Below are 25,215 nucleotides of genomic sequence, written 5' to 3' on the forward strand. Positions count from 1 at the left end.
TATTGCTGTGATTTATTAGGTTATTAAAAGTCCACAGGTTATCAAAACCAATCTCAAGTATTTTACCATGATGCAGCTTATGAGTGGCAAATCGTCACAATATAAACACTTCTTACATTATTTGATAACATTTTTTTGGGACCAAGTAGATACGTGGTCATTTCACTTTTTAGCAATTAACTTTTTTTTTTCACACAACCAGTAATTTCTTCTATCTTAATTTACCTAAACTGGCACTGCCTTGCATTTTGCTCTGTGTCCTGCTGTCGCTCTACAACACTACTTTTCTTCAAGCTTGGTTAAATAATAAACTCTGCAATACAGCAATGCACATCTTATGTTCACACCCCAATTTCTATTTTTTAGCGGTCTTTGTGACTTGGCAACTATGGCAGTGAAATGTTAATCACAAAGACATGGATATAATTCCCAGCAATGGCATAATTAAATTTTTAAAAAAATCTCCATTTCCTTAAATTTTGGTGCACATTAAAGAATTACACTTGACCAGAAATAATTCAAAGTCAAGCACTACTACATGGCTTATAATATATAATGCTTTTGGCATGTAAAAAAGTAAAATTTAATTTTCCTTAATTTCTTAATTGTTGCTTGTCATCATTGCTAGTCAATTATGTGATATGAATTTTTTTTGTGTGAATTACGCGGCATTTTTCAAAACAATGAGCATGCCTTGAACAGCTGAAGACTTATGTGTTCTTGTCCTGATATTGTCTATTACTCCATCTACTTTTTGTGTTACATTTACAAACCATTTGTTGTTTCGCTTTATTCAATAAAAGCTTTACCTTAAGCTAACTTTTTTTTTCTTTTGTGGCCCCTCAGCATATTTTGGCATATATACCAGTAGTGCAAGGGGTGCTGCCCAATGGTGAAGTATGATACTTTGTCCAATAACAATTAATGTGGTCATATTCTTTTGTGTTTGTTAACCTACTTACATTGTACTGTTTGAATTAACATGTGCCATTAACACCACAGTGAGAGCCTCACTCGGTGATCTAGTGGCTAAGGTACTCGCCTGCATTATCGATGGAGTCAAAAATGCTGTAGGCCCGTGTGCTCAGATTTGGGTGCACGTTGGAGAACCCCAGGTGGTCACAGTTTCCAGAGCCCTCCACTACGATGTCTTTCATCATATGGTGGTTTTGGGACGTTAAACCCTACATATTAATCAACACCACAGCGAGAATTTATTTAAAAGGACCCTGCAACACTTTTTCAGCATGATCAGTCAATCAACACCACAGTGAGAATTTGTTTAAAGGAACCCTGCAACACTTTTCCAGCATGATCAGAAAACGCTTCTTATCGGTAGTCTAGGATCCTGAAAGCACGTGAGCCAAACTTTAAAGTGCAACATGTGGCCTGGAATTTACAAATAATTGACACCCAAACAACCTTGCCATATACCCAATTTTATGTCCATTGACTGACTTGAGGATTGTGTGCTTCCACAGTTACCGAATTTGCCGTGGGAGGCCACAGCTTGCCTGTGTACACACTCATGATTTCACTGATCATTAGTGTGCACAATTTTATTTAGCCCTTCTAAGTTTGCTTGTATGAGCGGGCTTAAATGTTTCAATTTTTAATCATTATTCGAATGGCCTGGGTATTTGCATGCCTGCACTGCATTTTGCAGAGCTTCCTGTGCTCTTTGATGCATCTATACATGGCAACGGGACTCAACCGAAAAGGGGCCACACTGCTTTATTGTTTATGGTTATGGGTAGCATTCACAAAGTCTTATTCTTTCTGCATTAGAATGGCCAACAACGCTCTTTGCGATGCCTGTCGTTGTGAGAAAATGCTAAGCCACATGTGTCACCAATATTTCTGTATAAATTATTTTTGTTGTCTTTTTTTAATTTTTATACTATACCTATTATTCTTTATCAAGCGAAGCCAAAAAGGTAGTGCTACCTTTTTTGAAATTGTAACAGAGATGCTGTAGAATATGAACGATAATTGAGCACGATAATTTGCTTAATATCCAGCATGCTGATCAAGATGAGGGAAGAGAGCAGTTGCAGCGTGCAACGAATTTATGTAACTCTGCTTGTACTTGACGGATTCCAAAAATTTTTGCAGTGGTCAATTCGTGAGGCAATAAACTCCTGTAATAAAGCTATTCGATGATTACTTGAAAAGGTGTTGCAGCACCTTTAAAGGAAAAAAAGGTTGAGCAGATCAACCGCACTCGAAAAGCACCGAAAGAGACTTCCTGTGTGCTCAGGTTTTCTCATTATTTATAAGCACAAGTTTACGGAGGGTATTCATTCAACCTTTTCATGAGCGCTCACGGAAAGTATCTGTTATAAGAGACATGCAAGGACCATCAAAATACTTTAGCAGTGTCTGTGGCTTCCTTCTTTACTGTTAAGCAAGCAGAGCGGGTATTTTGGTCACAATGCCTCATTTTACTAGTGTAAAGTCAAGCAATGAAACATAATAAAAGATATGCATTGGCAATTATATCAATTAACTATATCAATTGGCCTCTAATAAGTTGCCTTGTCCAGAAATTTTTCGGAGCCCTTCAAGTCTGCTTGTATCAAATTTAGAAAATCAATATTTGAATTGCCTGAATATTTGCATGCCTGCACTGCATTTTTCAGAGTCACTTGCGCTCTTTGATGCATCCTTATATGCCAACTGGACTCTGCTGAAATGAGACCACACTGTTTTATTGTTTATAGTTAGGGGTGGCATTCATGAAGTCTTATTTTTTCTGCATTGGAATGGCCAACTATGCGCTCTGCAATGCCTGTAGTTACGAGGAGACGCTAAGCTACATCCCGTGTGACCGTTCATTCTATAATGTTCAGAGACAGTCTTTGGCGTCCGTCCTAGTGCTCCTTGACAATAGGCCCATCTGTTGAATTTGTTCTTGCATATTTTCAACAAAGGAAATCACAGCTGAAAGCGACCAAGGAACTACTGAGGTTTCTGAGAAAGACCAGCTTAGACAAGAATTGGTTATCCTCGATTGGTTAACCTGCCTTCCTTTCCTTCTCTTCCATTCATTCTCTCTCTCTTATCAACATGTTTATATAAATGGGCAAGTAGGTGAACTGTTTCAGTTTCACGGAGGTGAAGGGTTAATTCAACGGGATAGCAATAAAGAGCTTGTTTTGCAGAAATTCTCGCGTCAGCATCGGTGTTGGCGTGAGTGTGGCTCGTTGTGAGCGAAAAATTATCTTGTCCATGACTGAAAAATTGAGAAAAATGCAAATAAAAGAAATAACAAAAGTTTCTGGACTCAAGTGAGGATTGAACCCAGGCCATCTGCATGGCAAGCAGGTGTTCTACTTCACAGCCAGGTGTCTGCTTGGGTGAATAGCAAGTTTGAAAACATTTAACCCCATAATTGCTTGTGGTTTAAGGCATGCTACCAATACACATAATACAGCCATATGCAAAAGCTTCACTGGCTTTCAACCTTATAGATTACAGTGTAATAATGCACTTTTTAAAATTCTTGATTAACATCATATAATAAAAAGTATGCACTAAGTGGTTGAACTATGCACTAGGGGTACAGGATATTGCTATTTCGTTCAACTCAAAAGCGAAGCTTAAGGGTGCCCCAATTTTTTATTTGTTTCAGCTGTGCAATGCATATGCAAAGAAAATCTCCCCATTTCTCTCGGCAAGGTGTTCGTCAAGCTAGACTGTATGGCAAGACGAATTACAGTAGAATCCCACTCATAAGTATTCTGAGCAACCTCAGGAAAAAAAGAAAAAAAAACTTATAATCTGGAAAACTTATCTGATAACATCTGTAGGGGCATGAATGATGAAAAAAATTAAACTGCTGTTGCACAAATTTTTCTTTTTTCGAAAGTTAATGGGAAGTGAACGCGCAAAGTACGGGAAACCCACCAAAGTCTGCTGCGGTGGCGTAGCGATTAAGGCGCTCGGCTGCTGACCCAAAGGTTGCGGGTGCCATCCCAGGCATGGCAGTCTCGTTTCGATTGAGGTGAAATGTTAGAGGCTTGTGTACTCTGCGATGTCTGTGCATGTTAAAGAACAGACGGTCAAAATTTCTGAAGCCCTCCCCTACAGCGCCTTATCATAATCATATTGTGGTTTCGGGTCATAAAATCCCAGATATTATTAATATGAAAACCTGCCAAGTAAAGCTACCTTTTACTGCCTGGTGGTTGCACTGATAATGAAATGCATCTGCGTAGCACATGTAACCAGGAATAACACCAAGTGAAGCTTTCCATCTGGTTGAATCTTCAATACTGACATCCCTTTATAGTGCACTCACATCCACTTTACCATTTCCGGTCATAGAACAGAAGCTACAAATGAATGTGTTAGGCAATTGCATGTGCCTCCTTATTCATCGACTCTTTTGACTGTAGACCTTGAGTCATGTTGAGCTTGGTTTACCTGTAAGTATACTCAGTAATAGATATGCTCCTGTTCTGCACAGCAGCCTTTTTTCTCGGTGATCATGCTCAGCAGTGACGGGCAGAGGTGAACACGGGTGCCATTGATGGACAGCACTAAATTCTTGGCATGCTTCTGCAATTTTGTTTATGGACATAATTAATCAAAAAAGAGCATAATGAACAGGAAGCTAATGTTAGTACTACATTCTTATAATAACTAAGTGGAAGAGCGCTACAGCCCACAAAAAGCAAGAAGAATGTTATAGTAGACTTTTCTTAAACGAAACCTGAAGGGACCAGGAAGATATGTTTCGTTTAATAGAAGTTTCGTTTACTGAGAGATAGATAAGGGTGCGAAATTCAAGTACACAACCAACTGTGGTTCCATTTAAGCAGCAATTTTGTTTAAGAGTGTTTCGTTTAATCAGAGTTCATTGAAGCCACTACGGCGTCCCTCATAATCATATGGTGGTTTTGTGACGTTAAACCCCACATATCAATCAATCAAAAGTACACTGAAGTGAAACATGCATTTCTGTGTGAATAATAGTATACCCCACAAATGTAGCAATCTTTACTTTGTGCCACTACAAATTCCTTGTCAGCAAGATGCTTGTGCTCTCATCAATCATGTGTGCCTGCTGTTTCCCCTGTCGCCTCACTAAAGTGGGGTCACCTGAAGGCTGCGTACATACTGGACCAGTCGTTAGAATGGTCTGTATTTGAAATTGGCATCACATTGCACTGGATACAATAGGGTTGACAGCTGGGCTAGTTGGTGGCTGATGATTGTACTAACATATGGCAAAGTAGACCACTTTTGATGGCGACAAAGGGGAGAAGGAAAAGCTGCTGTGTGAGTGCCTTGTCTTTCTTGTCATCTTTTCCCCATCAAAAGTGCGCTACTTCATCATATGGTGCACTGGATGTAAGATCACTATCTTAGGCTGCTACTTATTAAAGCAGCTCTGTGTCTTTTCCCCATCAAAAGTGCGCTACTTCATCATATGGTGCACTGGATGTAAGATCACTATCTTAGGCTGCTACTTATTAAAGCAGCTCTGTGCCTGTTAATATATATAACTTGTCCAGCCTCCCAAAGGGAACACTATTGTTTCCTTCAGTAAGCTGGCCCACCTCAATCCTGTATGAATATGACTATTTGGCTGCTGGGTATTGAGCACTTGCCTGGGGTATACATGCGACTTATACATAAAACAAGAAAAAAAGGAGGGAAAATCTCGTAGTATTCCCTATGTAGGTTACGTGTAAGCTATTGGGAAGCAACTAGCTTATATTCACTGGAAATGTATGTTGGCGAGGGAGGCTTTACATGATTCATTTGTGGTGGGTATGCGACACCAGTTTCAGGCAAAGTTGTTTCGCTCAAACCTCCCTCGTCTGTTCCTTTTTCTTTTGTCATTTGGTATGGGTCGATGCAGAGGTGATAAAAGCCCATGCGTATGGCACGTGTCAACATTTCCCAATAAGGAGCAATACGAGTCGGTAAGCTCGCGGTTCTCCGTTTGAACCTGAAATTTGGCAAACACCTTAAAGTATAACTGTTTGATAAAAACATAACTAGAACAGACTCTAGCAATGAGTCAAGCTCATGGCGGACTAAGTTTGGTGGGGACGTTGTGCTAACGGCGCACTGAAATCTGAAATCAAAGCTTCGATCATGGCAAAACAAAAAAAACACGCATTTTTTTTTGTAAACGCAACTGCGGTGTACTTAGACATCCACGTGCGTTTGTCGCAAAACTAGTACCAAAACAGTTATTGCGGAAGGTATTGCAGTTTTGAAGTACCCGCCAAAAATTTAAAATTTACATCTGCAATGACCCTGGAGGAAGGCAATGACTGACGGCGAACACAAGCTAGCAATCTCAGGTCATGCGAGCAGCATGCATATAAAGCGTCATATATATATATATATATTTTTTTTTTTTGAACATGTGACCACGCCACACTTGCTGTGGTCAACGATGGCTGGGGTTGATATCGCTGAGAAAGTACATTGGCAACACTGTAATCATCGTTTTGGTTTTGTTTATGTTGCTAAGGCCTGCAGGCAGGAGCGGCGCGCGGGGAGCTGCCGTGCTCCGAGTTTCTATGTGGACCAGACTGAATCAGCACGGTAACCTGTGCGGTGGGTTACTCGTGGAATAATCCATTTCAAGATGTAGCGTTACAGCCGTGCGAATTTCGTGTTTGATTAATCTAGTCCAACTCGAGAGTGGGAGGACCCACGAGCGTGTGCGAGAACTTTTTGGTGATGCCATGACCAAGAAGCCGGACGCAAAGACTAATCAAAATTCAAGGACCGTTGACCCATCAAGTCGTGGAAGTTTTTCGAGAGATCTGGTTTTCCGAAGAAATATCGCCCAAGCGTTGTTATTTAAGCCCTGCCTGCCGTATTGTTTATAAAGGTGCCACCGGTAACGATGGCCTCATCCGTGCACCAAAACGGCAGCGTACCTGTTGCCTTGTCATGCCTGCCGGAGATTGAACAGATCATTCGGAAGTTGGAACATGGCACGCCACTTATCAAATTCTACCAGAAGGGTCGGCCTGAGAAGAGGACCTTCTCGATCAAGCTGGAAACGCGGCAGGTCATTTGGTGGCGGCCAGTCACCGGGCGTACAGTGGAAGAAGGAGCGGGTTAGCAATATCTGCGTTTTGTTTTTTGTTTTATTTTTTTATCACTTAATCATCATCAAATGTTCTTTTTTCTTTATCATTTAATCATAATCAAATATTCCTTTATCCTTTTTCGCTCCCCTGTGAGCAAAACTAAGGCGTGTAGTTTAGGTTGCGTTGTACAATATCCAAAAAACTTGCGTGGAACGCGGAGCCGTTGTGTCATGTATCGTGTTTCGGATGTCGGATTTGCGTTTCTCTTTTTATTTTTCACGTGATAGTCAGTGTGACTGGGTGGCCATTGTTTTCCGGCCGATGAAAAGAAAACGAATGAGAATGTAGTACCAAGAGCAGTAGTGTAACATACCAAGCTATGCTACAGCCAAGTGTGTGTATGTTGTCTCATTATTATTTCTTTTTGATTACTCATTGATAGCTACGTATAAGAAAGACCCTTTTGTACTGAACTGCGTAGCAATACAACTGCTGAATCGATGAGCAGTTGCCAAGTGCTTACTGGTAAGTTTCCAAGCACTGTGCCAGATGCTCTTATCTTAGAATAAAGTTTTAATTAGCTTTTAGTACATTTTCATTTAAACGAAGAGGCATACATTTATCAAAGTGATCTTGAAACAACTGAGTGCGGCTGGCATGTTTTATTCACATGGTTGATAATGTACTTGCGATATACAGTATCATTTCAGGTAGTTACATGTAGAAAGCTTTAAATTAAGGGTATGCTAATTCCAAATCTTCAACTTCAAAATGCGAACTTATAGTAAGACCAAGTGGGGATCAAATATTTTTTAATATAAGTGATACAACTGCGGACACTTGCAAAAAAATAATAATAAGCTCAACAGGCATAAAAAGTCAGTTTTCTGCTTAGCAATTGATATACAAGAAATTTATGCGTTGTACAACACTATTGCTTGACAGTACTTCAGAATCAATCCACTATCCTACATGTGTGGCATGCCTCAATATCATATTGTAGTTCTGGCTCATAAAACCCAAGAATTTAATTAAAAGCCAGTTGTAACTTTGACTGGTATAAAATATCCAGATCTGCTGATAGGGGTGTAGCCAAAAATTTTGGGGGGGGGTGGAAGTTTGACCTCCCATATGTATATTTGTGCATGTGCTCTGTGTGTGTATACATATACATAGTGTAAAAATTTCGAATGTGAAAACCACACCCCTGGCTTTTCTACTGTCTACTACTATCATTGCCCATATATTCAATGGGTAATTTTATCTAGCTAAAAGCTTTAATTGAAACAAGAAAGTTAATGGAGGCAGCTTTCATACTTCCAGAGAATTGCAGGACAGATTTGTTGTGCAACAGATCTTGAAAAATGTTCAAAACCTGTTGCATTCTAATTTCTCATGAGTTCTACCACAAGGAGCATGAACGTATGGCTAGTATAAAGAAAACATACGCTCCTTGTGTATGAAACATTTTAGAGAGAAATACTATAAACAACCTGACTTAAAATCCCATTACAGAATACTCTGAAGGCTTCACTATGACATAGAACGAGCTACATCTCTGCTCTTGGAATAAAAAAATAAAGTCCAGGCCTGTGCAAAACAAGCAGGACAGTCGCAGTAAAAGTGCAGGACAGTCGCCGTAGTGGAGTGCTCCAGAAATTTCGATATCCTGCAGTTCTTTAACGTGTACCTAAATCTAGGCACACGAGCCTCCAATATTTTTGCCTTCATCGAAAATGCAGCCGGGATTCGATCCTGCAACCTTTGGGTGAGCAGTCGAGCGTTATAACCACTAGACCACCGTGGTGGGGCTCACCCTGGCGAAACTCATGGCACTTGTTGCTGACGGGTGTCATTATGATGCTCTTTAAATTGCCTCTCCCTGTTACCACTTTTGGTAACGTGAGCGTTCAGACAATCCACGTGTAAAATAAAATGCATTACACACAGGAATTTTTTCTCATAAGTTTATGTTGGAGCTTTTTGTTTAACTGTTATTATTCTTAGTTTTATTGTTTTACTGGTGCAGTCCTTAGTTAGTAGCTTATTGTTTATGCATTAGAAAAAGTTTGTGAAGTTCACTTTGCCCACATGATTTTCTTTTGGTAATGTTTGCTTGAAAAGTTCTATCATTGTCTGATAGCGTTCAAATATGACAAGCGTAAGCATGACAAGACAAGCTTGACACAAGTTTTTACTTGTGTCATCTTTTTGCACTCAGACAATGATGAAACTCTTTCTTATTTGATCAAATTTCGGTTCTGTGCTTTAAAAAATTATTTTGAATGATGTGAACGAGAATTAAATTTGTAGAAGAGTGGTAAGTTGGGTTAGTTGGTACTGGCTCATGGTGTAACTGTGCGCAAAACGAATAGGAAAACAAGAGAAGAGGTATGCACAAACAGGTGCAGCGAATTTGTAGGTTAGATCCCCATTGGTAGTGAGCCATTGTCTATGTTTCTTTCTCTTTTCCTAATTAAGACTTACACAGTTATGTTATTTTCAAGTATTAGTGAGTCACTGTTGACTCCTTGTGAAAGAATGAGTATAAGAATGCCAGTCCTCATGAAGCTGTTAAGCTTATTCCTAATCTAGCCTGCATTAATTTTAATTTATATATTTCAAAAACAAAATAGTAAATTGACTCTATGACGAGTTTGTATTCTTTGTTTATATAGTTGTTGTTCAGAGCTCCAGTCTTTCCCCCCCCCCCCCCCCTTGTTCTTCCGTCTCAATTCTGTACTTTTGGAGCAAAGACATGCGTTTGGTTCACCCTTCTATACTTTGGTTGTGGGTTAAGGCATTTTTATTTCAGCTTCTCTTGTATTACTTTTAATGGCTGCATGGGTCCTTTGAAAAAATAAGATTAACGAGGGGTGACACTTTGTTTGGTAAAAAATTTCATTTTGAGATTTTGCTATCATCTGATGGAGAATTTTATTAGCTTTCAGAAAATTCATCATCATTTTGGTACTTACGGTTTTAAAAACAATGTTGGGTTCTTTTTCTTTGGCGTGTTCTCGGGAAAAGTGGGTGTGTTTCGATGTGGTCTCTGTGTTTTTCTCAAAACAATATTTTTGGAAGTGTGTATTTTTTTCTCCAGAATTGAAGGGCATAAGCGAATGAGAATTCTCACATGTGTTAACTAGTGGTATTTACATAACAGGAGCCAAAATCAGTAACCTAGTTGTATTTGTATTTTTAGCTTAAAAAAAGCATTAATAAATGGCATACATCGACAAATGTAACAAAAAAATATAACAAAGCTAGTTTTTTTTGTATGCTTACGTTATTACCACTTTTTTAAAGCATTATTGTTACCTTTCTCAATGTTCTGCAATTAGTAGTTCCTATAAAGAAGTGCATATATAGACATTATATACAATTTAAAGCTAATTTTGAGCTCCCACGCAACCCGTGTCTCTCTTAAAAATTCTTTGCAAATTTTATAGCTGTAGCTTGTATTACCACTGCTATACAGCCAAATTTGTAAACTCATTTCCAGCGGGAGCCACAGCAGCAACAACGGCCATTGATCAATTTCCTGCCATTGGCTCCGAGATCGCAAACGTTTTTTGGTTCAACTGGGCCCTGCTAGATGGCTTGACCCGTCTAGTTTGACCACGCAAAAATTGAATTTTTTAACTACTCATGCCATTCCCTATTAGTAACGTCCAACGGTTATTTTTTTCCACTGACCAAGCAGAAAAGATCAAGCAGCATTTTATTGAGTCTCTTGATGCATGGAAGGTGCATCATTTAGTGCAGCTAGATTGATTATAAGTGATTATTTATAGGCGGTTCGTCTGACATCATAGGGATCATTTTGAGAATGTCCTACAACGGCGCATGTGTTCTTGTGCATTTACCTTCATTTCTCGGTAAGTAGGGCACTTCTGTTGATAATATTGTCGTTTTAGATGTCACACATTGAGCTTTCACTCTGACGTAAATTGTTTGACTTTAGTGTCCTTTTAAGAACAAAATGTTGAGAGTTTTAAAGGATGGCCATTCAGTTCCACCTGGGAGCTAAATTGCAAATTATTTTGTATATTGCTTGACAATGTTAATTTACATGATTCTACTAATTAAATATCATCTCACATTAGCACACATACTTGTCTAGTGTATTTGTAGACTAACTAAACTTTGAATGTTTAAAACTCTCATTTTTGAAAACAAAAGTTGTGGTGAATCTGTTTGTGTTTCAGTTGACCTACGAGAAGTGAAGGAAGTTCGTCTGGGACGAAACTCGAAAATATTTGATCGGTGGCCAGAAGATGCTAGAAGATGGGACCCTGCCCAGTGCTTTGTTATATTTTATGGCAGTGCCTTTCGCCTCAAGACATTGTCTTGTGTTGGTAAGTAACGTATTGCTTGATACCTTCTGGGCATCCAGTGCTCATATTTGTTGAAATATCATGTAGTCATACTGAGCATACTGATATTAGGGTGGATTGTTCATTATATTATTTCCTTCCAGCCATCTGTGTGCACAATATACTGCCATATTTCGTACCCCCTTTTAACCTACTCCCCCACCCCTTTGCCCCCAATTTTGTCCTGTTACTACTATAGTTTTACTACTTTGTTAGACTGTATAATTTAAAATCTAAAATACTTTTTTGTATGTGTTCCAATGTTTAATATTTTGTGTACGTGTTTTTAATGTGCCACAAGTTCAAGTTCTTTCTAAGGGACGCATACTAGGCTTTAAGTTCAAAGGCTGTTTGATGGCAACATGCTGCTTACCCTTTTATGTCAGGTTTAATCTAATAATATAAACAAAAGTTAGGATTTATGCTAATTAGTTTTTAATTAAGAGAATAATGCTTTTTGAGCAATGCATCCTTTTTTTGTTGTCATTTTCTCTTCAAGATGTAACCAACATAGAAGTCCTGCGAATTGTAGTTGACAAGACATTGAATTTCACCAACTAGCATTAACTAGAAAAGTGAGAGACATGATGAATGCCTACAGTCGCTGTAATATTCAGAGAGCTAAGGACACTAAGATTTGTCGCATTTAATGTCACAGAAAGGCAATACCAATCATAAATTTCAGTTTAACACTTAACCATACTGGACGAGCTGAGCTCATCTTTGCCAAACTGTGCCCGAATCGTTTTAGACAAGTGTGACTCGCCTACTTGAGATATCTTGATGATGATGATATCTTGATGATGACTCGCCTACTTGAGATATCTTGAGTTTTTTGATGGTGACATTATTTTGCAAATTGTGAAAGACACGCATAGGCCATAGGACAATAAACTTTGTTATGCTGATTTGGCTTAATATACACATTAATATTTTTTGGCTCGCACTAAAAACATTCTTCTTTAGAAGCAAAGTGTTTTATGTCAAGCTGAAAAAAATAACATATGTAACAGGAAAACTAAATAAAAAATAAAATGGTTGAAGGCTTAATTGACTTCTTAGTATAGAGTACAACCAATGTACAGTTGTATCTCACATAAAAATTATTGCAGGCATGGCTGAAGTTATTATTGGTAGCTAAACCACTTATAGAGAGTTTATGCATTTTTAGCATATTCTTAAATGGTATAATTCCTTTCTCTGTGTAGGTTGGTTAGAACTAATAATAATGAAGAGTCGCAACATAGATTGGTATAGAATTTTGTCATAATGGTTACTTTTAAAATTATGAAAGATGATTGTAATACTTGGATTAAAAGGAGAGATAGATTGTGGTTTTAGATTAGGAAAGATGGCAATTTTTGCAACCCTTATGTGGGAGCGTGGTGTTGCATCATCAAAGCAAGACAGTGAAAGATAGAGAAAAAGAGTGACTACCTTTCAAGATGAGTGCCAACACCAGTAATAGTAAATGCCAGGTATGGTATCCCTCTCCCCATTAGAAAAACTCTTGGGTGCCTGGCCGCAATGTCACTCAAAACTAGTACCTTCCTGCACTGGATGCAGATGCTCTTTCACTTATAAATGGGTGTGGTCACTTAGTGCTTTATGCCATAGTGCTTTATAATTTAACAAATAAAGCCTGTGGGCTTGTGTGTATAACCTAAATTTCAATAAAGCTGTGTTATGCATGAGCAGACCCTGCAGTTGGATGCAGTCCTTGTTTCCATTATAAAGCGGTTTCCCGGCGAGGTGACATCCCTCGTTTTTGTGAAGCTTTTTCACAACTTCACGCATTCTCCTCACCACCTTCATGCACCATGCAACAGACGCAGCTGTTGCACTGGCTACATTGAACACACAGCTGCTTACAGTTGGATCTCTCATATTAGCACTTTCAATCGGGGAAAAACATTGAAGCTTGGAATATGTTCTATATAAGTGTATACAATAAAGCTGTGAGGCTGCCATGTTTGCTTACAGCAGCAATTTATCAATTAGTTTTAATGCTTACAGTGATACTTTAGCAACATTCTATTGTGTTGGTATTTAAAACTAAATTTTTGCAGCATATTATGCTGTGTGTGTGTGTGTGTAATATATATATATATATATATATATATATATACACACACACACACACACACACACCCACACACACATTATTGATTCTTTGTCCAAATAAAAGTTACTCAGTTTCCTGGACATTACTTTCATTATGAACCAGTTGTATTGTTTATAATACAGCTACATCAGCCAAGGATTGTGAACAGTGGATCAATGGGATTCGGCACTTGGTTTCTGATACCTTATCTGCATCCTATCCACTTCAAGTCGAGCGATGGCTACGTAAAGAATTTTATGGCATGCAGAATCCTCGAAATGTGTAAGTTGCCATTTCAATGTAAAAATGTGGTTCATATTTGTAAATAATGGTATAAAAGTTTGAAAACTTGTGAGAAAGAGTACTGTATGCAGTTAACAAGGTTACAGTGCTTTATTTCTGTGTTCTGCACAGAAATAAAGCAAACACCAGCAAATTAGCTGCTGTTTGTCACAACAGTGACCCACTCAGTTTTCTAATCAGTGTCTTTTAAAATCTAATTTATCACAGCGATGACATATCACATATTTAGTAGACTACGAGGCACTGTTTAGTTAAAAAGGTAATTGATTTTTCCTGTGCATGCCGAGCACCTGACTTTTTTTTTTTTTTTTTTTTTTTATAACCAGCTTCTTGCTCTGAGGCTGACAGAAAAATCCACAATTCATGTAGCTGAATGATATGACACTGAATGCGTGACAAAGTCATTGTTCTATTTATGAATATGTCTTAAACTAACATATTTTGATTATTGTGACATTTATTCAGCACTTTCGCGTTTTCTCAGCCGGAATGCTTGACAATCAATTTTTGGACACTTTACAATAGATGTTCACAGTTTTTATATTCTGAAAGCATACCAAAGAAACATAATTTGAATATTTTTTATGTTATCCAGTACACAGTAATGTGTGTGTGTGTGTGTGTGTGTGTGTGTGTGTGTGTGTGTGTGTGTGTGTGTGTGTGTGTGTGTGTGTGTGTGTGTATATATATACGACTGGGTCAAGTGACAATCACGTTTTTATTATGTTTACACATCGCGAAACCACTGCTGCTGTGGGGCAGTCGAGTGCATGCGACGTGCCTTCGTTTGAGCGAACATAGGTGCCTATTTGTCGACGATACATAATAGAACAAATAAACAGTAATGGATGACAGAACCGCATGACAGCGACTGCCAGAAGACAAGCGCGTTGAAGTGCTATCGGAATTCACCAGTGCCCGTGGAGAGGCTAACATGAAAAGACCGAACGGATGGTTTTATTATCGATAGACACAGAAGCCAAAAGTTGGGCGCACAAGCTGGAGCAATTGTCAAGTCATTTTATTATGCAAAAGTGTAAAAACGTAAAAAAATAAAAGCTCTAGGATCAGCTCTAAATTGAGAATAAATAAAATAGTTTCACACATCTTGTTTTGATTGTGCAAGCCCACAGGCTTTATTTGTCAAGCCAATTTCTTGGTTAAAAAAAAGCTTGGGAATAAGTAGTGCCTATCGATAAAGGGAAGCGCATTTGGCAGAAGCTAGTGGCAGCAAAGCAGGCACTGTAAAGGTGGCACAACACCACAGAGTTGGAACAAGATATAGTCATGTTAGATAACTGTCTTACAATTGCATTGAAAAGAGTAAGAAACAGTTTGAACTATGGAAGACTCACTGCGAAATAAAATCATCAAGTTGCCTTCACTTGCCCATGGTATCCTTATAGCAGCTTATTTCAAGTGGCCATAGCAGCTGTTTGGTGTATATCAGCTGTTTGTCAAGGGGAGGAGATGTGCCTGAAGGCAGAGTCATTATTGACAATCTCTAGTTGCTGCATGAAAAGGTTCAAAGTTTTTACATTTATTGATGTGCCACTTTGGATAACCTTTTTAATTTCAGCAAAAAAAAAGAAATGAAGCAAATGAAGGTCACTATGGACGATCTTTGAAGTGCTCTACTTAGCATTCCTTATGAAACATTTGTATCATTGCACTGGTGTAAACCATGGAGGGTCAAGGGGGTCCAAACCCGCTTGTATTCAGGGAGAGAGGGACACCCCTTGAAAGTGTCCCCTTTGAAATCTGTCTTGCAAATGTCACATTTAATTTGGTTAATAGGTACTCTCCATAACTGAATTTTGAATCCCTTTCAAAGAGGAGGCATCATGTGCAAAAGCAAAAGCTATTTTTCATTTCAAAAGCCTCTGTAGAGCACAAGCTTTCTGGTATGCTATAGATTGACACACTGCGAATGTTTTATGTAATGCTGTGCAATGTAAAGTAAAAGAATTCTGGATCATCTACTTTTATTTATTTATGTCAATGATTAGGCAGAAGCCATTGACGATGAAATGTAAATCCGATTGCCCGATTGAGATCATATTATATAGAAAAGTAATTCTCACTTTCGTTAGATTATATCTAAGTGCAAATTTTATTTTTTATTATTAAAAATAAAACTGATATTTATAAAAGCAAGATGGCCACCATGGCAAGATTCTTCTCTTGTTATTTTTCTGGATTAACACCACTGCATTATTGCATGGTTTTTGGCAAGCAGCAGAAAATCATTGTACTTTGTCTGTAGAAAGAAACAAAAAAAATATTTTTTTTTAAAACACTAGTTTATTCATTTGCTGTATGACCTTTTCAGGATAACATTGAAAGATCTCAAAGCTTTCTTTCCAAAAGTAAATTGTAAGCTATCTACAAGCAAATTGAAAGAGTACTTTCAAGTAAGTATCTTTTGCACTTTTCTGGCTTTTGGGTCATATTTATTTGGTTTCCAAAATGCTGCTCAGCTTTATTATGTTTATATATTTTCCAAGAGGCATTTTCTTGTTCTTATTTAATGCATGCCCACATTTATAAATTGCTCTCTGGTTTTTATAATGATTGAGATAGAAATTCACTTTTCCCTTCTTAGAAGTTTATGGCGTTATGATCTATCTATATGTGCTATTAGTGATGAACTGCGATGGTCGCTAGTCTATTTGTCTTGAGGAGAGTAAGTGCAATAGGAAACATAAAACCACTTTCGTTGACTTAACAAATGGCACAGTTCACAATCTGCCTTTGACTTGTGGTATCAGCTATGTTGGCCAAAGTGGACGATGCCTTAATGATAGGCTTGGGGAATATCACTACTTGTCAGAAATGAGAAGGGGAGGGGAGTAGACACACTGTAGATCTTGCACTGTTATAACTAATGATTCTTCAATTCCGAGCAGAAGTAGCAATCAGTTAACCCACAAAATCATCAAGCCACAAAATCATCAAGCCAGAGTTAATTGTTAGATTAGGTAATGCATGGTTTTCAGAGCCGTCAATTGCTCTTTCAAGGAAAGAGCTATGTGTCTTGCGTCATGACAGGAATTTCGTGCAGACGGTGCACACGTGATGTATCACTGGTTTTTAGCTATGTGTTTGCTTCTTTCCAAATAAAGTACTATATCAAGTCAGTGCTCGTGTGTTACGTCTGTTCTCTGTCATTGTATGATGCGCTTTCCCCCTGTATCATGCCAATCAAACAAGTGCCAGTTTTTTTAGCACTTTCTCTCCTCTTAAGGCGGAAATGGCTACTCACTGACTTGTCTTTTTATGAAATAGCCATGCATGATGTACAGTACAGTCCACTGTTAAAGGAGATCTATCTAGTAACGTTGGTTAAAGGGAACACTTGAATGAACATCATTTGTATTGCTAGCCACCTAAGAGCCAGTGTATAAGTAAACAATCTTTATGCACATCACTAGTCTGTCGAGAGGAGTCAGAACTGTCAACCACCAGTAGCCTCATGCAAATCTAAGCCACTGTTCTTCTGTAAGAGAGCAAAATCCAAACATGCTGAGCAAGCAGGTGTTCTCTTTAGCAGCGAACTTGCCTGCACAAGTGAGGATTTCTCTCTCTTGAGCATCCTGTTTGGAGACATTAGTTCAGATTCGGAATGTCATAAAAATGTGACAATAGGCTAGAAGGGACTAATAATAGTAATAAACTAGCCGTTCACAGCAATATTGTTTTCTATATTGCTGTATTTTTGCTTCATTCTTTCAGGGCTGTGATAAATTTTACTGCTCTGCTGTGGCCTATAGCATTCTTTTCAATACTATATTTGATTAACAAATTGAAGAAATTATATATTGTTCTGCTCTGAAATAATATAAACAAATAGTAAAGTTTTCTGCCTATAAATTTCAGGAGGTTGATACCAACAGAGCTGGTGAAATTGGGTTTGAAGGTTTTGCATCACTGTATCACAATTTGATGCATGATGAGAAGGTAAGCTGCCCAAGAATGTTGATTGATTTGTGGGGTTTAACGTCCCAAAACCACCATATGATTATGAGAGACGCTCCCAAGAATGTTCTCTATTGTCATTAGCTTGTAAGGCAAAAACACATGTCCGGTGAAAGTTCATTGTAACAGAAAATAGATGAAAACATTCTTTATATGAGAATTGCTTTTGGCTAGTAATGCAAGAGATATTGGCACATGAGATGACTTAAGCACAAAAAAAAAAAGTAGACAACACAAACCACCGAGGAACAATAGGTGAAAATAAAGAGCGTCAACTCGCAACTAAATTCATTCTTGCAAACCCCCGCATATATAGGCACCATGTGACGCATACGCAAAACACACCATTACCATATTACATTGAGATTGAAGGCATGAGTGCAGTATTCATGGAAACTGTTGTAAGTGCATGTGTCATATGTGAATATCTTGATGTGTGTATGCAATTGAACTGTTATGTTATATCTGTCAAGCCAGTTTGGAAGGTTTACTAAACATTTTGTTGGAAACCCCTTCAGCTGCCCTTAAAGGGACTGTCTACCGTCCTTCATTGCTCTCCTGTTTTGTGTCGCAATAAAAAGCATACCATGTGAAGTGTCTAACCTTGAAGCGGTTTCTCTGAAAAGTGCGTGGAAATTTTTAAAGCATATTTTTTTCTGTTTGCGTTCTGTCTCCTTCTATCGGTGGGATGAATGCTTACAACATTGTTTGGTGCTGGTGGAAGTCGAAAACTAAAACCACGTGCGCTTTTTGCAGGCTTCATCAAGTTTTATTTATTATTAAAACAAATATCTGAGTGGTCTTTTTAGGCAGGCACACATGTTTTTGTTGTTTTCATAAGTGGCGGTAGACGCCCTGTTCGCGTTTCTTCGCCATTTGCAGGCAGGCGTGCAGGCGATCGAACACATCGTCGGTAGCGCCACCGGGCAGCTATTTGAATGCGTGAGGGAAAAAAAAAAGCAAATATTAGACTTTGGCACCACCTAAAGCAGCCTCAAGTTCATAAAATACAATTTCAAGTTATACATGCTTGTTTCTAAGCTAACTATAAATCTTCCTGCGAGGATTTCTTGTCCTACCAATAAACTGTCAAGATCGACCACATTCGCTGTTGGGTGACGCTAGTAGTCACTTTTTATCAACTTTCAACATCAAGTTAAAATGATAATTCCTTTTTTCTGGTATGAAAGCATGCTTGTTGCCGCCGATGTGATGAGCAAGCAATCTTGTCATTTGCGGCACAATCAGAAAATTCTTTCCGAGTGGTAGACAGTTTTTTTAAAGAAATCACTGAAATGGGACATACATTTCTTCTCGCCCTTTCATTCCTTGAAGTGTGAAACTACATTTTTCTAGCAATCAACAGTAAGGGGACTAAAATTGCAGTGAAGTGGTGCACTTAGACTGCACAGTTTGTTGGTGACATCTAAACAGGATCCAATAAGGCAACATACACAGACAAAACTTATTGTGAAAGCAGTCTACATGATTAATCATGGCCACAATTCATCAGCAAAGTTCGCAAATACACCATGCATGATTAATCATGGCCACAATTCATCAGCAAAGTTCGCAAATACACCATGCAATTTGACTAATGAAAAGGCTTGTAAAATACCAAGAAGTCACTTGAAGACTGGCACATCTACTACTGCAAGATGTGCTGTATAAACCTCAGGTTACATCCGAGAGGATACTCTAAGTAGCATATACAGCCAGGGCTGACTTCTGGCCTAGCTGGTACAACATATTAAAGCATTTAGAGCAGATTTACAAGACACCAAAATGGGACAAGATGAAGGAAACACGCATCACCCATTTACGTGTGTTGTTCCATCTTGATAAATTTGTGCTAAACACTTCACATATACAGTCAGGCTGTTCTATGAACTACGTTGTGCCGCAGGAATATGTAATTGTATATATTTTTAGATTGTTCCAATAAAACACTGGTTTTCTTTGTTACGTTAAAATTTTCGTTCTAATACATATAAGGAATGAGTGTGACATGGCTGTCAGATTTTTGCAAACATTTTTTGATATTGTTTTCATTTTACTTATGGGTCAATTTGGTTTTACTTGGGTTAACCGAGTATCTAATTGCCCAGTGTTTCACCATTTGATTTTAAATTTTTGCTATCATTTTTTAAGCATTCTTCTTGTTTTCCTGACACTTTCTTCTTTTCCAGCTGTTTGCCGATTTCTTCAAAATGTGTACCGATGAAAATGGAAAAGTCACTTTGAAGACTTTCCAAAAGTTTCTCATTCAAGACCAGAAGGTAAATTATCTAGCCATTTTATGCTTCTTGTACATAAATATGCATACGCCTTGATTGTTTGCGTAATTTGACACCAAGTAATGTTGTAAGGCATGTTATTTGTGTCCACTGAAAAAACAGCATACAGCAATCAGTTCTTAAAAACTAAACATGTTGGGAGTTACTTTGCAAGATTCTTTTTCGAGCAGCTGATTAAAGTACTTTTTGAGTTGTTTCAGAGGTACTCTCAGTCATTTCTGGAAAAGTATTCAACTGAATTGTGAAAGAACACAATGTTTTTGTTTAGTCAGAAAAAATACTCCATGTCTTGTCGATCCCTATAAAAAAATTATGATGCTGTTTGGCAAAAATGAGATGTTGCCTAGTTCTGCTGTCAAAACAAGATACATTTCTGTATTTCAGTGCACCTCTTTGCTAAGTTCAGTGCGCACAGCTGAACACTCTCCATCATTTTGGTTGAGAAAATAATGGCTTACTTTCTAGCATGGTGGCAGAAAAATGAAGGTTGCTTATGAGCTCATAGGGCTTCAGTGTTTTTCAACCTTCTCGGGATTGTCATCTTTTATTTGCTCTTTCACTTTTTCTTTTTTTTTTTGACAGACTGATTCACTTCAGTTTGTGTGAGGTTGGTTTTGGAATGTTGAACCTCAGATAATTGTATATGAGTTTGTGTATGTTATTTTCATGCTAGTTAGCTACGCTGTGCAGCTGTTAAAAGTTCATCTTTTCACATGCATCAAATTTACGTAAATTACTTAAAGACCTTCACAATTTTATTGCAATAAAGTTATCTCATAGTACATCAATATATGTGTTTTATAGTAATTATTTTAAATGAATTATATTTGAATATTAATTTATTCTGAAGTCATTTGTGTTATGGCTTTGCATAAACAAAATCAAATCTCAGGCTATAAATATAGTGCAAATTTGTTTTTGATTATATTTATTTTGAGTCCAGAAAAATTGCACTTTAAATGTGGCATGTGGATAGTGGCATACCTCGTCAAACATGGCAGTGTCTTCGAAAAAGTGATAATATGCAATGCTACACTTGAAAAGAAGTTAAATGAGGGCGTATTTATCACTCAGGAGGTTCACTTGACCTAGAACTCAATGTATCTTGCCCTTTCTTAGCCCCCTGTTTACCCAGCTAGCAAAAAAAAGTGTACACAAATGTGTATAAAGCACCTCCAGGACTATGAATAAAGTTGCACCACCTCAGAGGGTTAGAGTTGATAGCTTGTACAAAGCCCCCGCAGGGGCGCCTGCGCAAGTAGCGCAGTTTGGTGTGTAGTTTGGTGTGTAGCGACACCACGGACCCGAGCTAACGGGGGAGTTTTGACTCCCTCCCACGCCTAGCCGTGCGTGGCTTTGCCGTGTCTGTGGAAAAGGGGATCCTGGGGATTGAGCTGACGCTGGGTGATTGGACCTTTAAGGCCCCCCCGCAGAGGCAACACATCCCTTTGGCCCTGGCTTCACATAGACGGCACCCCCGGATTGACCCGCCTGGGGAAAATCGGCAGTCGCCTTTTCCTGTCTCCCCCTCACATCTTCGTCTTTTCTCTTACTTTAAATCTTTCCTGTCCTCTACTCTCTTCCGTTGACTTCCATGTTTCCTGGCGGCAAGGGTTAACCCTGTGTGGCTATCCTACCTTGGATACACCATATTCGGTTATAGTGGTGGTGTACAGCTGGCGTCTGCAGGGCCTGTGCTTACAGACCCTGCAGCGTCCCCTTGTAGGACTCCATGGTGGGTGGCTGGCGCCGCTGCCGAAAATAAACCTTTTCTTATGGCTAGTTTCTTCCCCCCACTCCCTGATCGCCCTCAGAAAAGAGGGCGCACCGATGAAGTCTTCCAGTTTTTTGGCCACCAGAGAGTATCCTTTCCCCGATTCCACGTTATCCACGCTGACACACCCGGCAAACCAGTGCGAACAATTTCACCTTTTCTTGTTTCAAAGTCTTTGACAGAAATCTTTGGCTCAGGATATAAAGCATCGAGAATGGCAAGTGGTGACCTCCTGTTGGAGCTCCGCGACCAGAAACAATATGAAAAATTGTCTAATCTAGTGAAATTTGGAGACACCAAAATTATAGTAACCCCACACCGAACCATGAACACCACCTGTGGCATTGTTTCAGATGATGACCTGTTAGGGCTGACGGAGGCTGAACTCCTGGAGGGTTTTAGCGAACAAAATGTCATCAATGTGAAATGAATTAGTATGAGGCGTGATGGCGAAGAAATCCAGACTAAGCACCTGGTACTTACTTTCAATTCAAGTGTACTGCCCGACTCCGTTGAGGCTGGGTACATCAAGCTTCGAGTGAGGCCATATATACCGAACCCTCTCCAATGTTTCAAATGCCAGCGGTTCGGCCACAGTTCTCAGAACTGCCGAGGCCGCCTAACTTGTGCGAAATGCAGTGCTGAAGAACACACATCCGATACCTGTGGAAACTCTCTTCACTGTGCGAACTGTAACGGGGAGCATGCCGCATACTCACGGTCATGCCCATGCTAGAAAAAAGAAAAGGAAATTGTCACAATTAAAGTAAAACAAAACATTTCATTTAGGGAGGCATGAAGGCAGGTGTCCTACCTACCAGAAACCAGCTTTGCCGAAGTGGCACGTCAGGGGGCAGTGCCACGACGGCCCCCGGCGCCTGTCTAGCACACGCGTAGTGAGCCAGCGGTGACGCCATCCGCCCCCTCGGCGGTTGCAGCATGTGCTGCTCCGCCATCCAAGAAAGACGCACCAACCTCTGGGCTGGGGGCCGCGAAGGTCTCGTCTTTTGAGGCGAGGCCCTCAAAACAAACGCAGCGCTCGCAAGAGCGCGTGTCCAGCGCCTCGCAAGAGGCAATGGACACAACACCGAGCGTGAGGGCGCAGCCAGCGCTTAAGGATCGGCGCGACTCTGTCGACCGATCCAAAAAAGAAAAATCTCGTGTCACGGCCCCTGGAAAGGGTCCGTGAGCTTACTTTCCATCCTTGAGCACACAACACAAAACACATCTAAAATGGACACACAAATACTACAGTGGAATGCCAGAGGCCTATTTAATAACCTAGATGATATCAAAGACTTGCTTAATGACTATCAGCCAAAAGTGTTCTGTGTTCAAAAAACTCATTTAAGGTCGACTCATGTGAATTTCTTAAATCAATATGTGGTTTTTCGTAAAGATAGAAATGGTGGCAATTTCTCTTTTGGAGGTGTGGCTATCATTGCACAAAGAAGCGTAGCATGCCAGCACATTGTGCTACAAAGCTCTCTTGAGGTTGTGGCTGTTCGCGCTATTCTATTCAACCGTCTTATATCTATCTGCTCAATCTACATAGCCCCTGACGAACTATTCAATAAAACAGAGTTCGAAAAGCTTATTGATCAGCTTCCAGAACCATATGTGTTAATTGGAAATTTTAATGCTCACAGTTTGCTATGGGGTGATACCAAGTGTGATGCGAGAGGTCGTGCAATAGAAAACTTTCTTCTCGCATCTGGAGCCTGTCTGCTCAATAAGGCAGAGCCAACATACTTCAGTACCACACACAATACATATTCATGCATAGATTTAGCCATTGGGTCACCGTCACTCCTACCTTACTTAGATTGGAAAGTTATTAATAATCCATATGGAAGTGACCATTTTCCAACTCTTTAGTAACAAAACAACGGGATGACCAGCCGTCTTATCCTAAAAAGTGGAACTTTCATGTTGCAAACTGGGTGAAATTCAGAGAGCTATGTACACTACACCTCGAAGAGGTAGATCATTTGGAAGTAGAAGAGATGGCCAACTATATTTCTGAATATGTTCTTACTTGTGCAAAAAAGTGCATACCGCAGTCCAGGAATGATAAGGTTAACACAAAGCCATGGTGGAATCGGGAGTGTGAAATTGCTGAAAAACGGTAAAACAAAGCATGGAGGACTTTTTCTCGCTACCCAACAGCAGAAAACTTGATAACCTTTAAAAGTTGCAAAGCGAATGGCAGGCGTTTTCGCCGTATAGCCAAACGGGAAAGCTGGACACGCTATATATCCTCAATAAACTCCTACACAGACGTCAGCAAGGTTTATAACAGGGTGCATAAACTTAAAGGACAAGGCCCAAATCCCTTCTCTTTGGTGAATGACTGCGGTGATACAATAGAAGAACAGGCAAACGCTCTTGGCGAACGCTTCGAGAAAATGTCAAGCTCAGAAAAGTATACCACTAAGTTCTTACGCCACAAAAGCATTGCTGAAAGTGTACCTCTGTGCCGGAACAAGCCTGTATCAGACGGATACAATAAACCACTAACACTATATGAACTGAAGCTTGCCCTTGGTTCCTGTGGAAGTTCTGCTCCTGGTTCTGATACAATTACCTATGAAATGATCAGAAATTTCCCTGATGAAACCCTGAACTGCCTTTTAGCACTTTACAACACGATTTTCAATACCGGCAAAATACCCTCTGCTTGGAAACAGGCAATAGTACCTACTACCAATCCTTAAACAGGGCAAAGATCCCTCTTCGGTAAATAGTTACAGGCCTATCGCCCTCACAAGCTGCCTACTCAAAGTGTTTGAAAAAAGGATTAACTGCCGCTTGGTCTATTACTTGGAATACAACGGCATACTGGACCCGTGCCAGTCTGGTTTCCGTACAGCTAGATCCACAACCGACAATCTTGTCCTCCTCGAGTCGTATATACGTGACGCGTTTGTACACAATCAATACTGTCTGTCTGTTTTCTTTGATCTTGAGAAGGCATATGATACTGCCTGGCGATACGGAATCCTGCAAGATCTACTGTCTTTCGGAATATGTGGCAGGTTGATTACCATCTTAAAAGATTACCTGTCTGAAAGGAAGTTCCGTGTAAGAATAGGTACTGTGTTATCGCGCACATTTCTTCAAGAAAATGGAGTGCCGCAGGGAGGAGTATTAAGCTGCACACTATATATAGTAAAAATGAACTCTCTTCGCTCTGTTATTCCACCTGCGATATCGTACTCTGTATACGTGGACAACATTCAAATTAGTTTCAAATCGTGTAACTTGACTGTATGCGAACGCCAGATACAGTTAGGTGTTAACCGACTTGCAA

The 25,215-nt window shown here is 39.4% G+C and overlaps 1 protein-coding gene across 2 annotated transcripts in view; it reads left to right on the top strand.

Annotated features, from left to right (window-relative positions):
* Positions 1–6,571: 6,571 nt before the first annotated feature.
* The window catches only part of sl (small wing phospholipase C gamma 1), an 82,756-nt gene continuing 64,112 nt past the window's right edge, over positions 6,572–25,215 (top strand). For both annotated transcript variants that reach the window (XM_037427768.2, XM_037427769.2), the window contains exons 1-6: positions 6,572–7,094; positions 11,279–11,428; positions 13,694–13,832; positions 16,186–16,267; positions 17,733–17,813; positions 20,021–20,110. In XM_037427768.2, coding sequence (XP_037283665.1) covers positions 6,878–7,094; positions 11,279–11,428; positions 13,694–13,832; positions 16,186–16,267; positions 17,733–17,813; positions 20,021–20,110 — 759 coding nt within the window. In that variant the 5' untranslated portion in view covers positions 6,572–6,877. The remainder of the gene's footprint in view (positions 7,095–11,278; positions 11,429–13,693; positions 13,833–16,185; positions 16,268–17,732; positions 17,814–20,020; positions 20,111–25,215) is intronic.

This window comes from Rhipicephalus microplus, chromosome X (assembly GCF_043290135.1).
Source record: "Rhipicephalus microplus isolate Deutch F79 chromosome X, USDA_Rmic, whole genome shotgun sequence".
Taxonomy (NCBI): domain Eukaryota; kingdom Metazoa; phylum Arthropoda; class Arachnida; order Ixodida; family Ixodidae; genus Rhipicephalus; species Rhipicephalus microplus.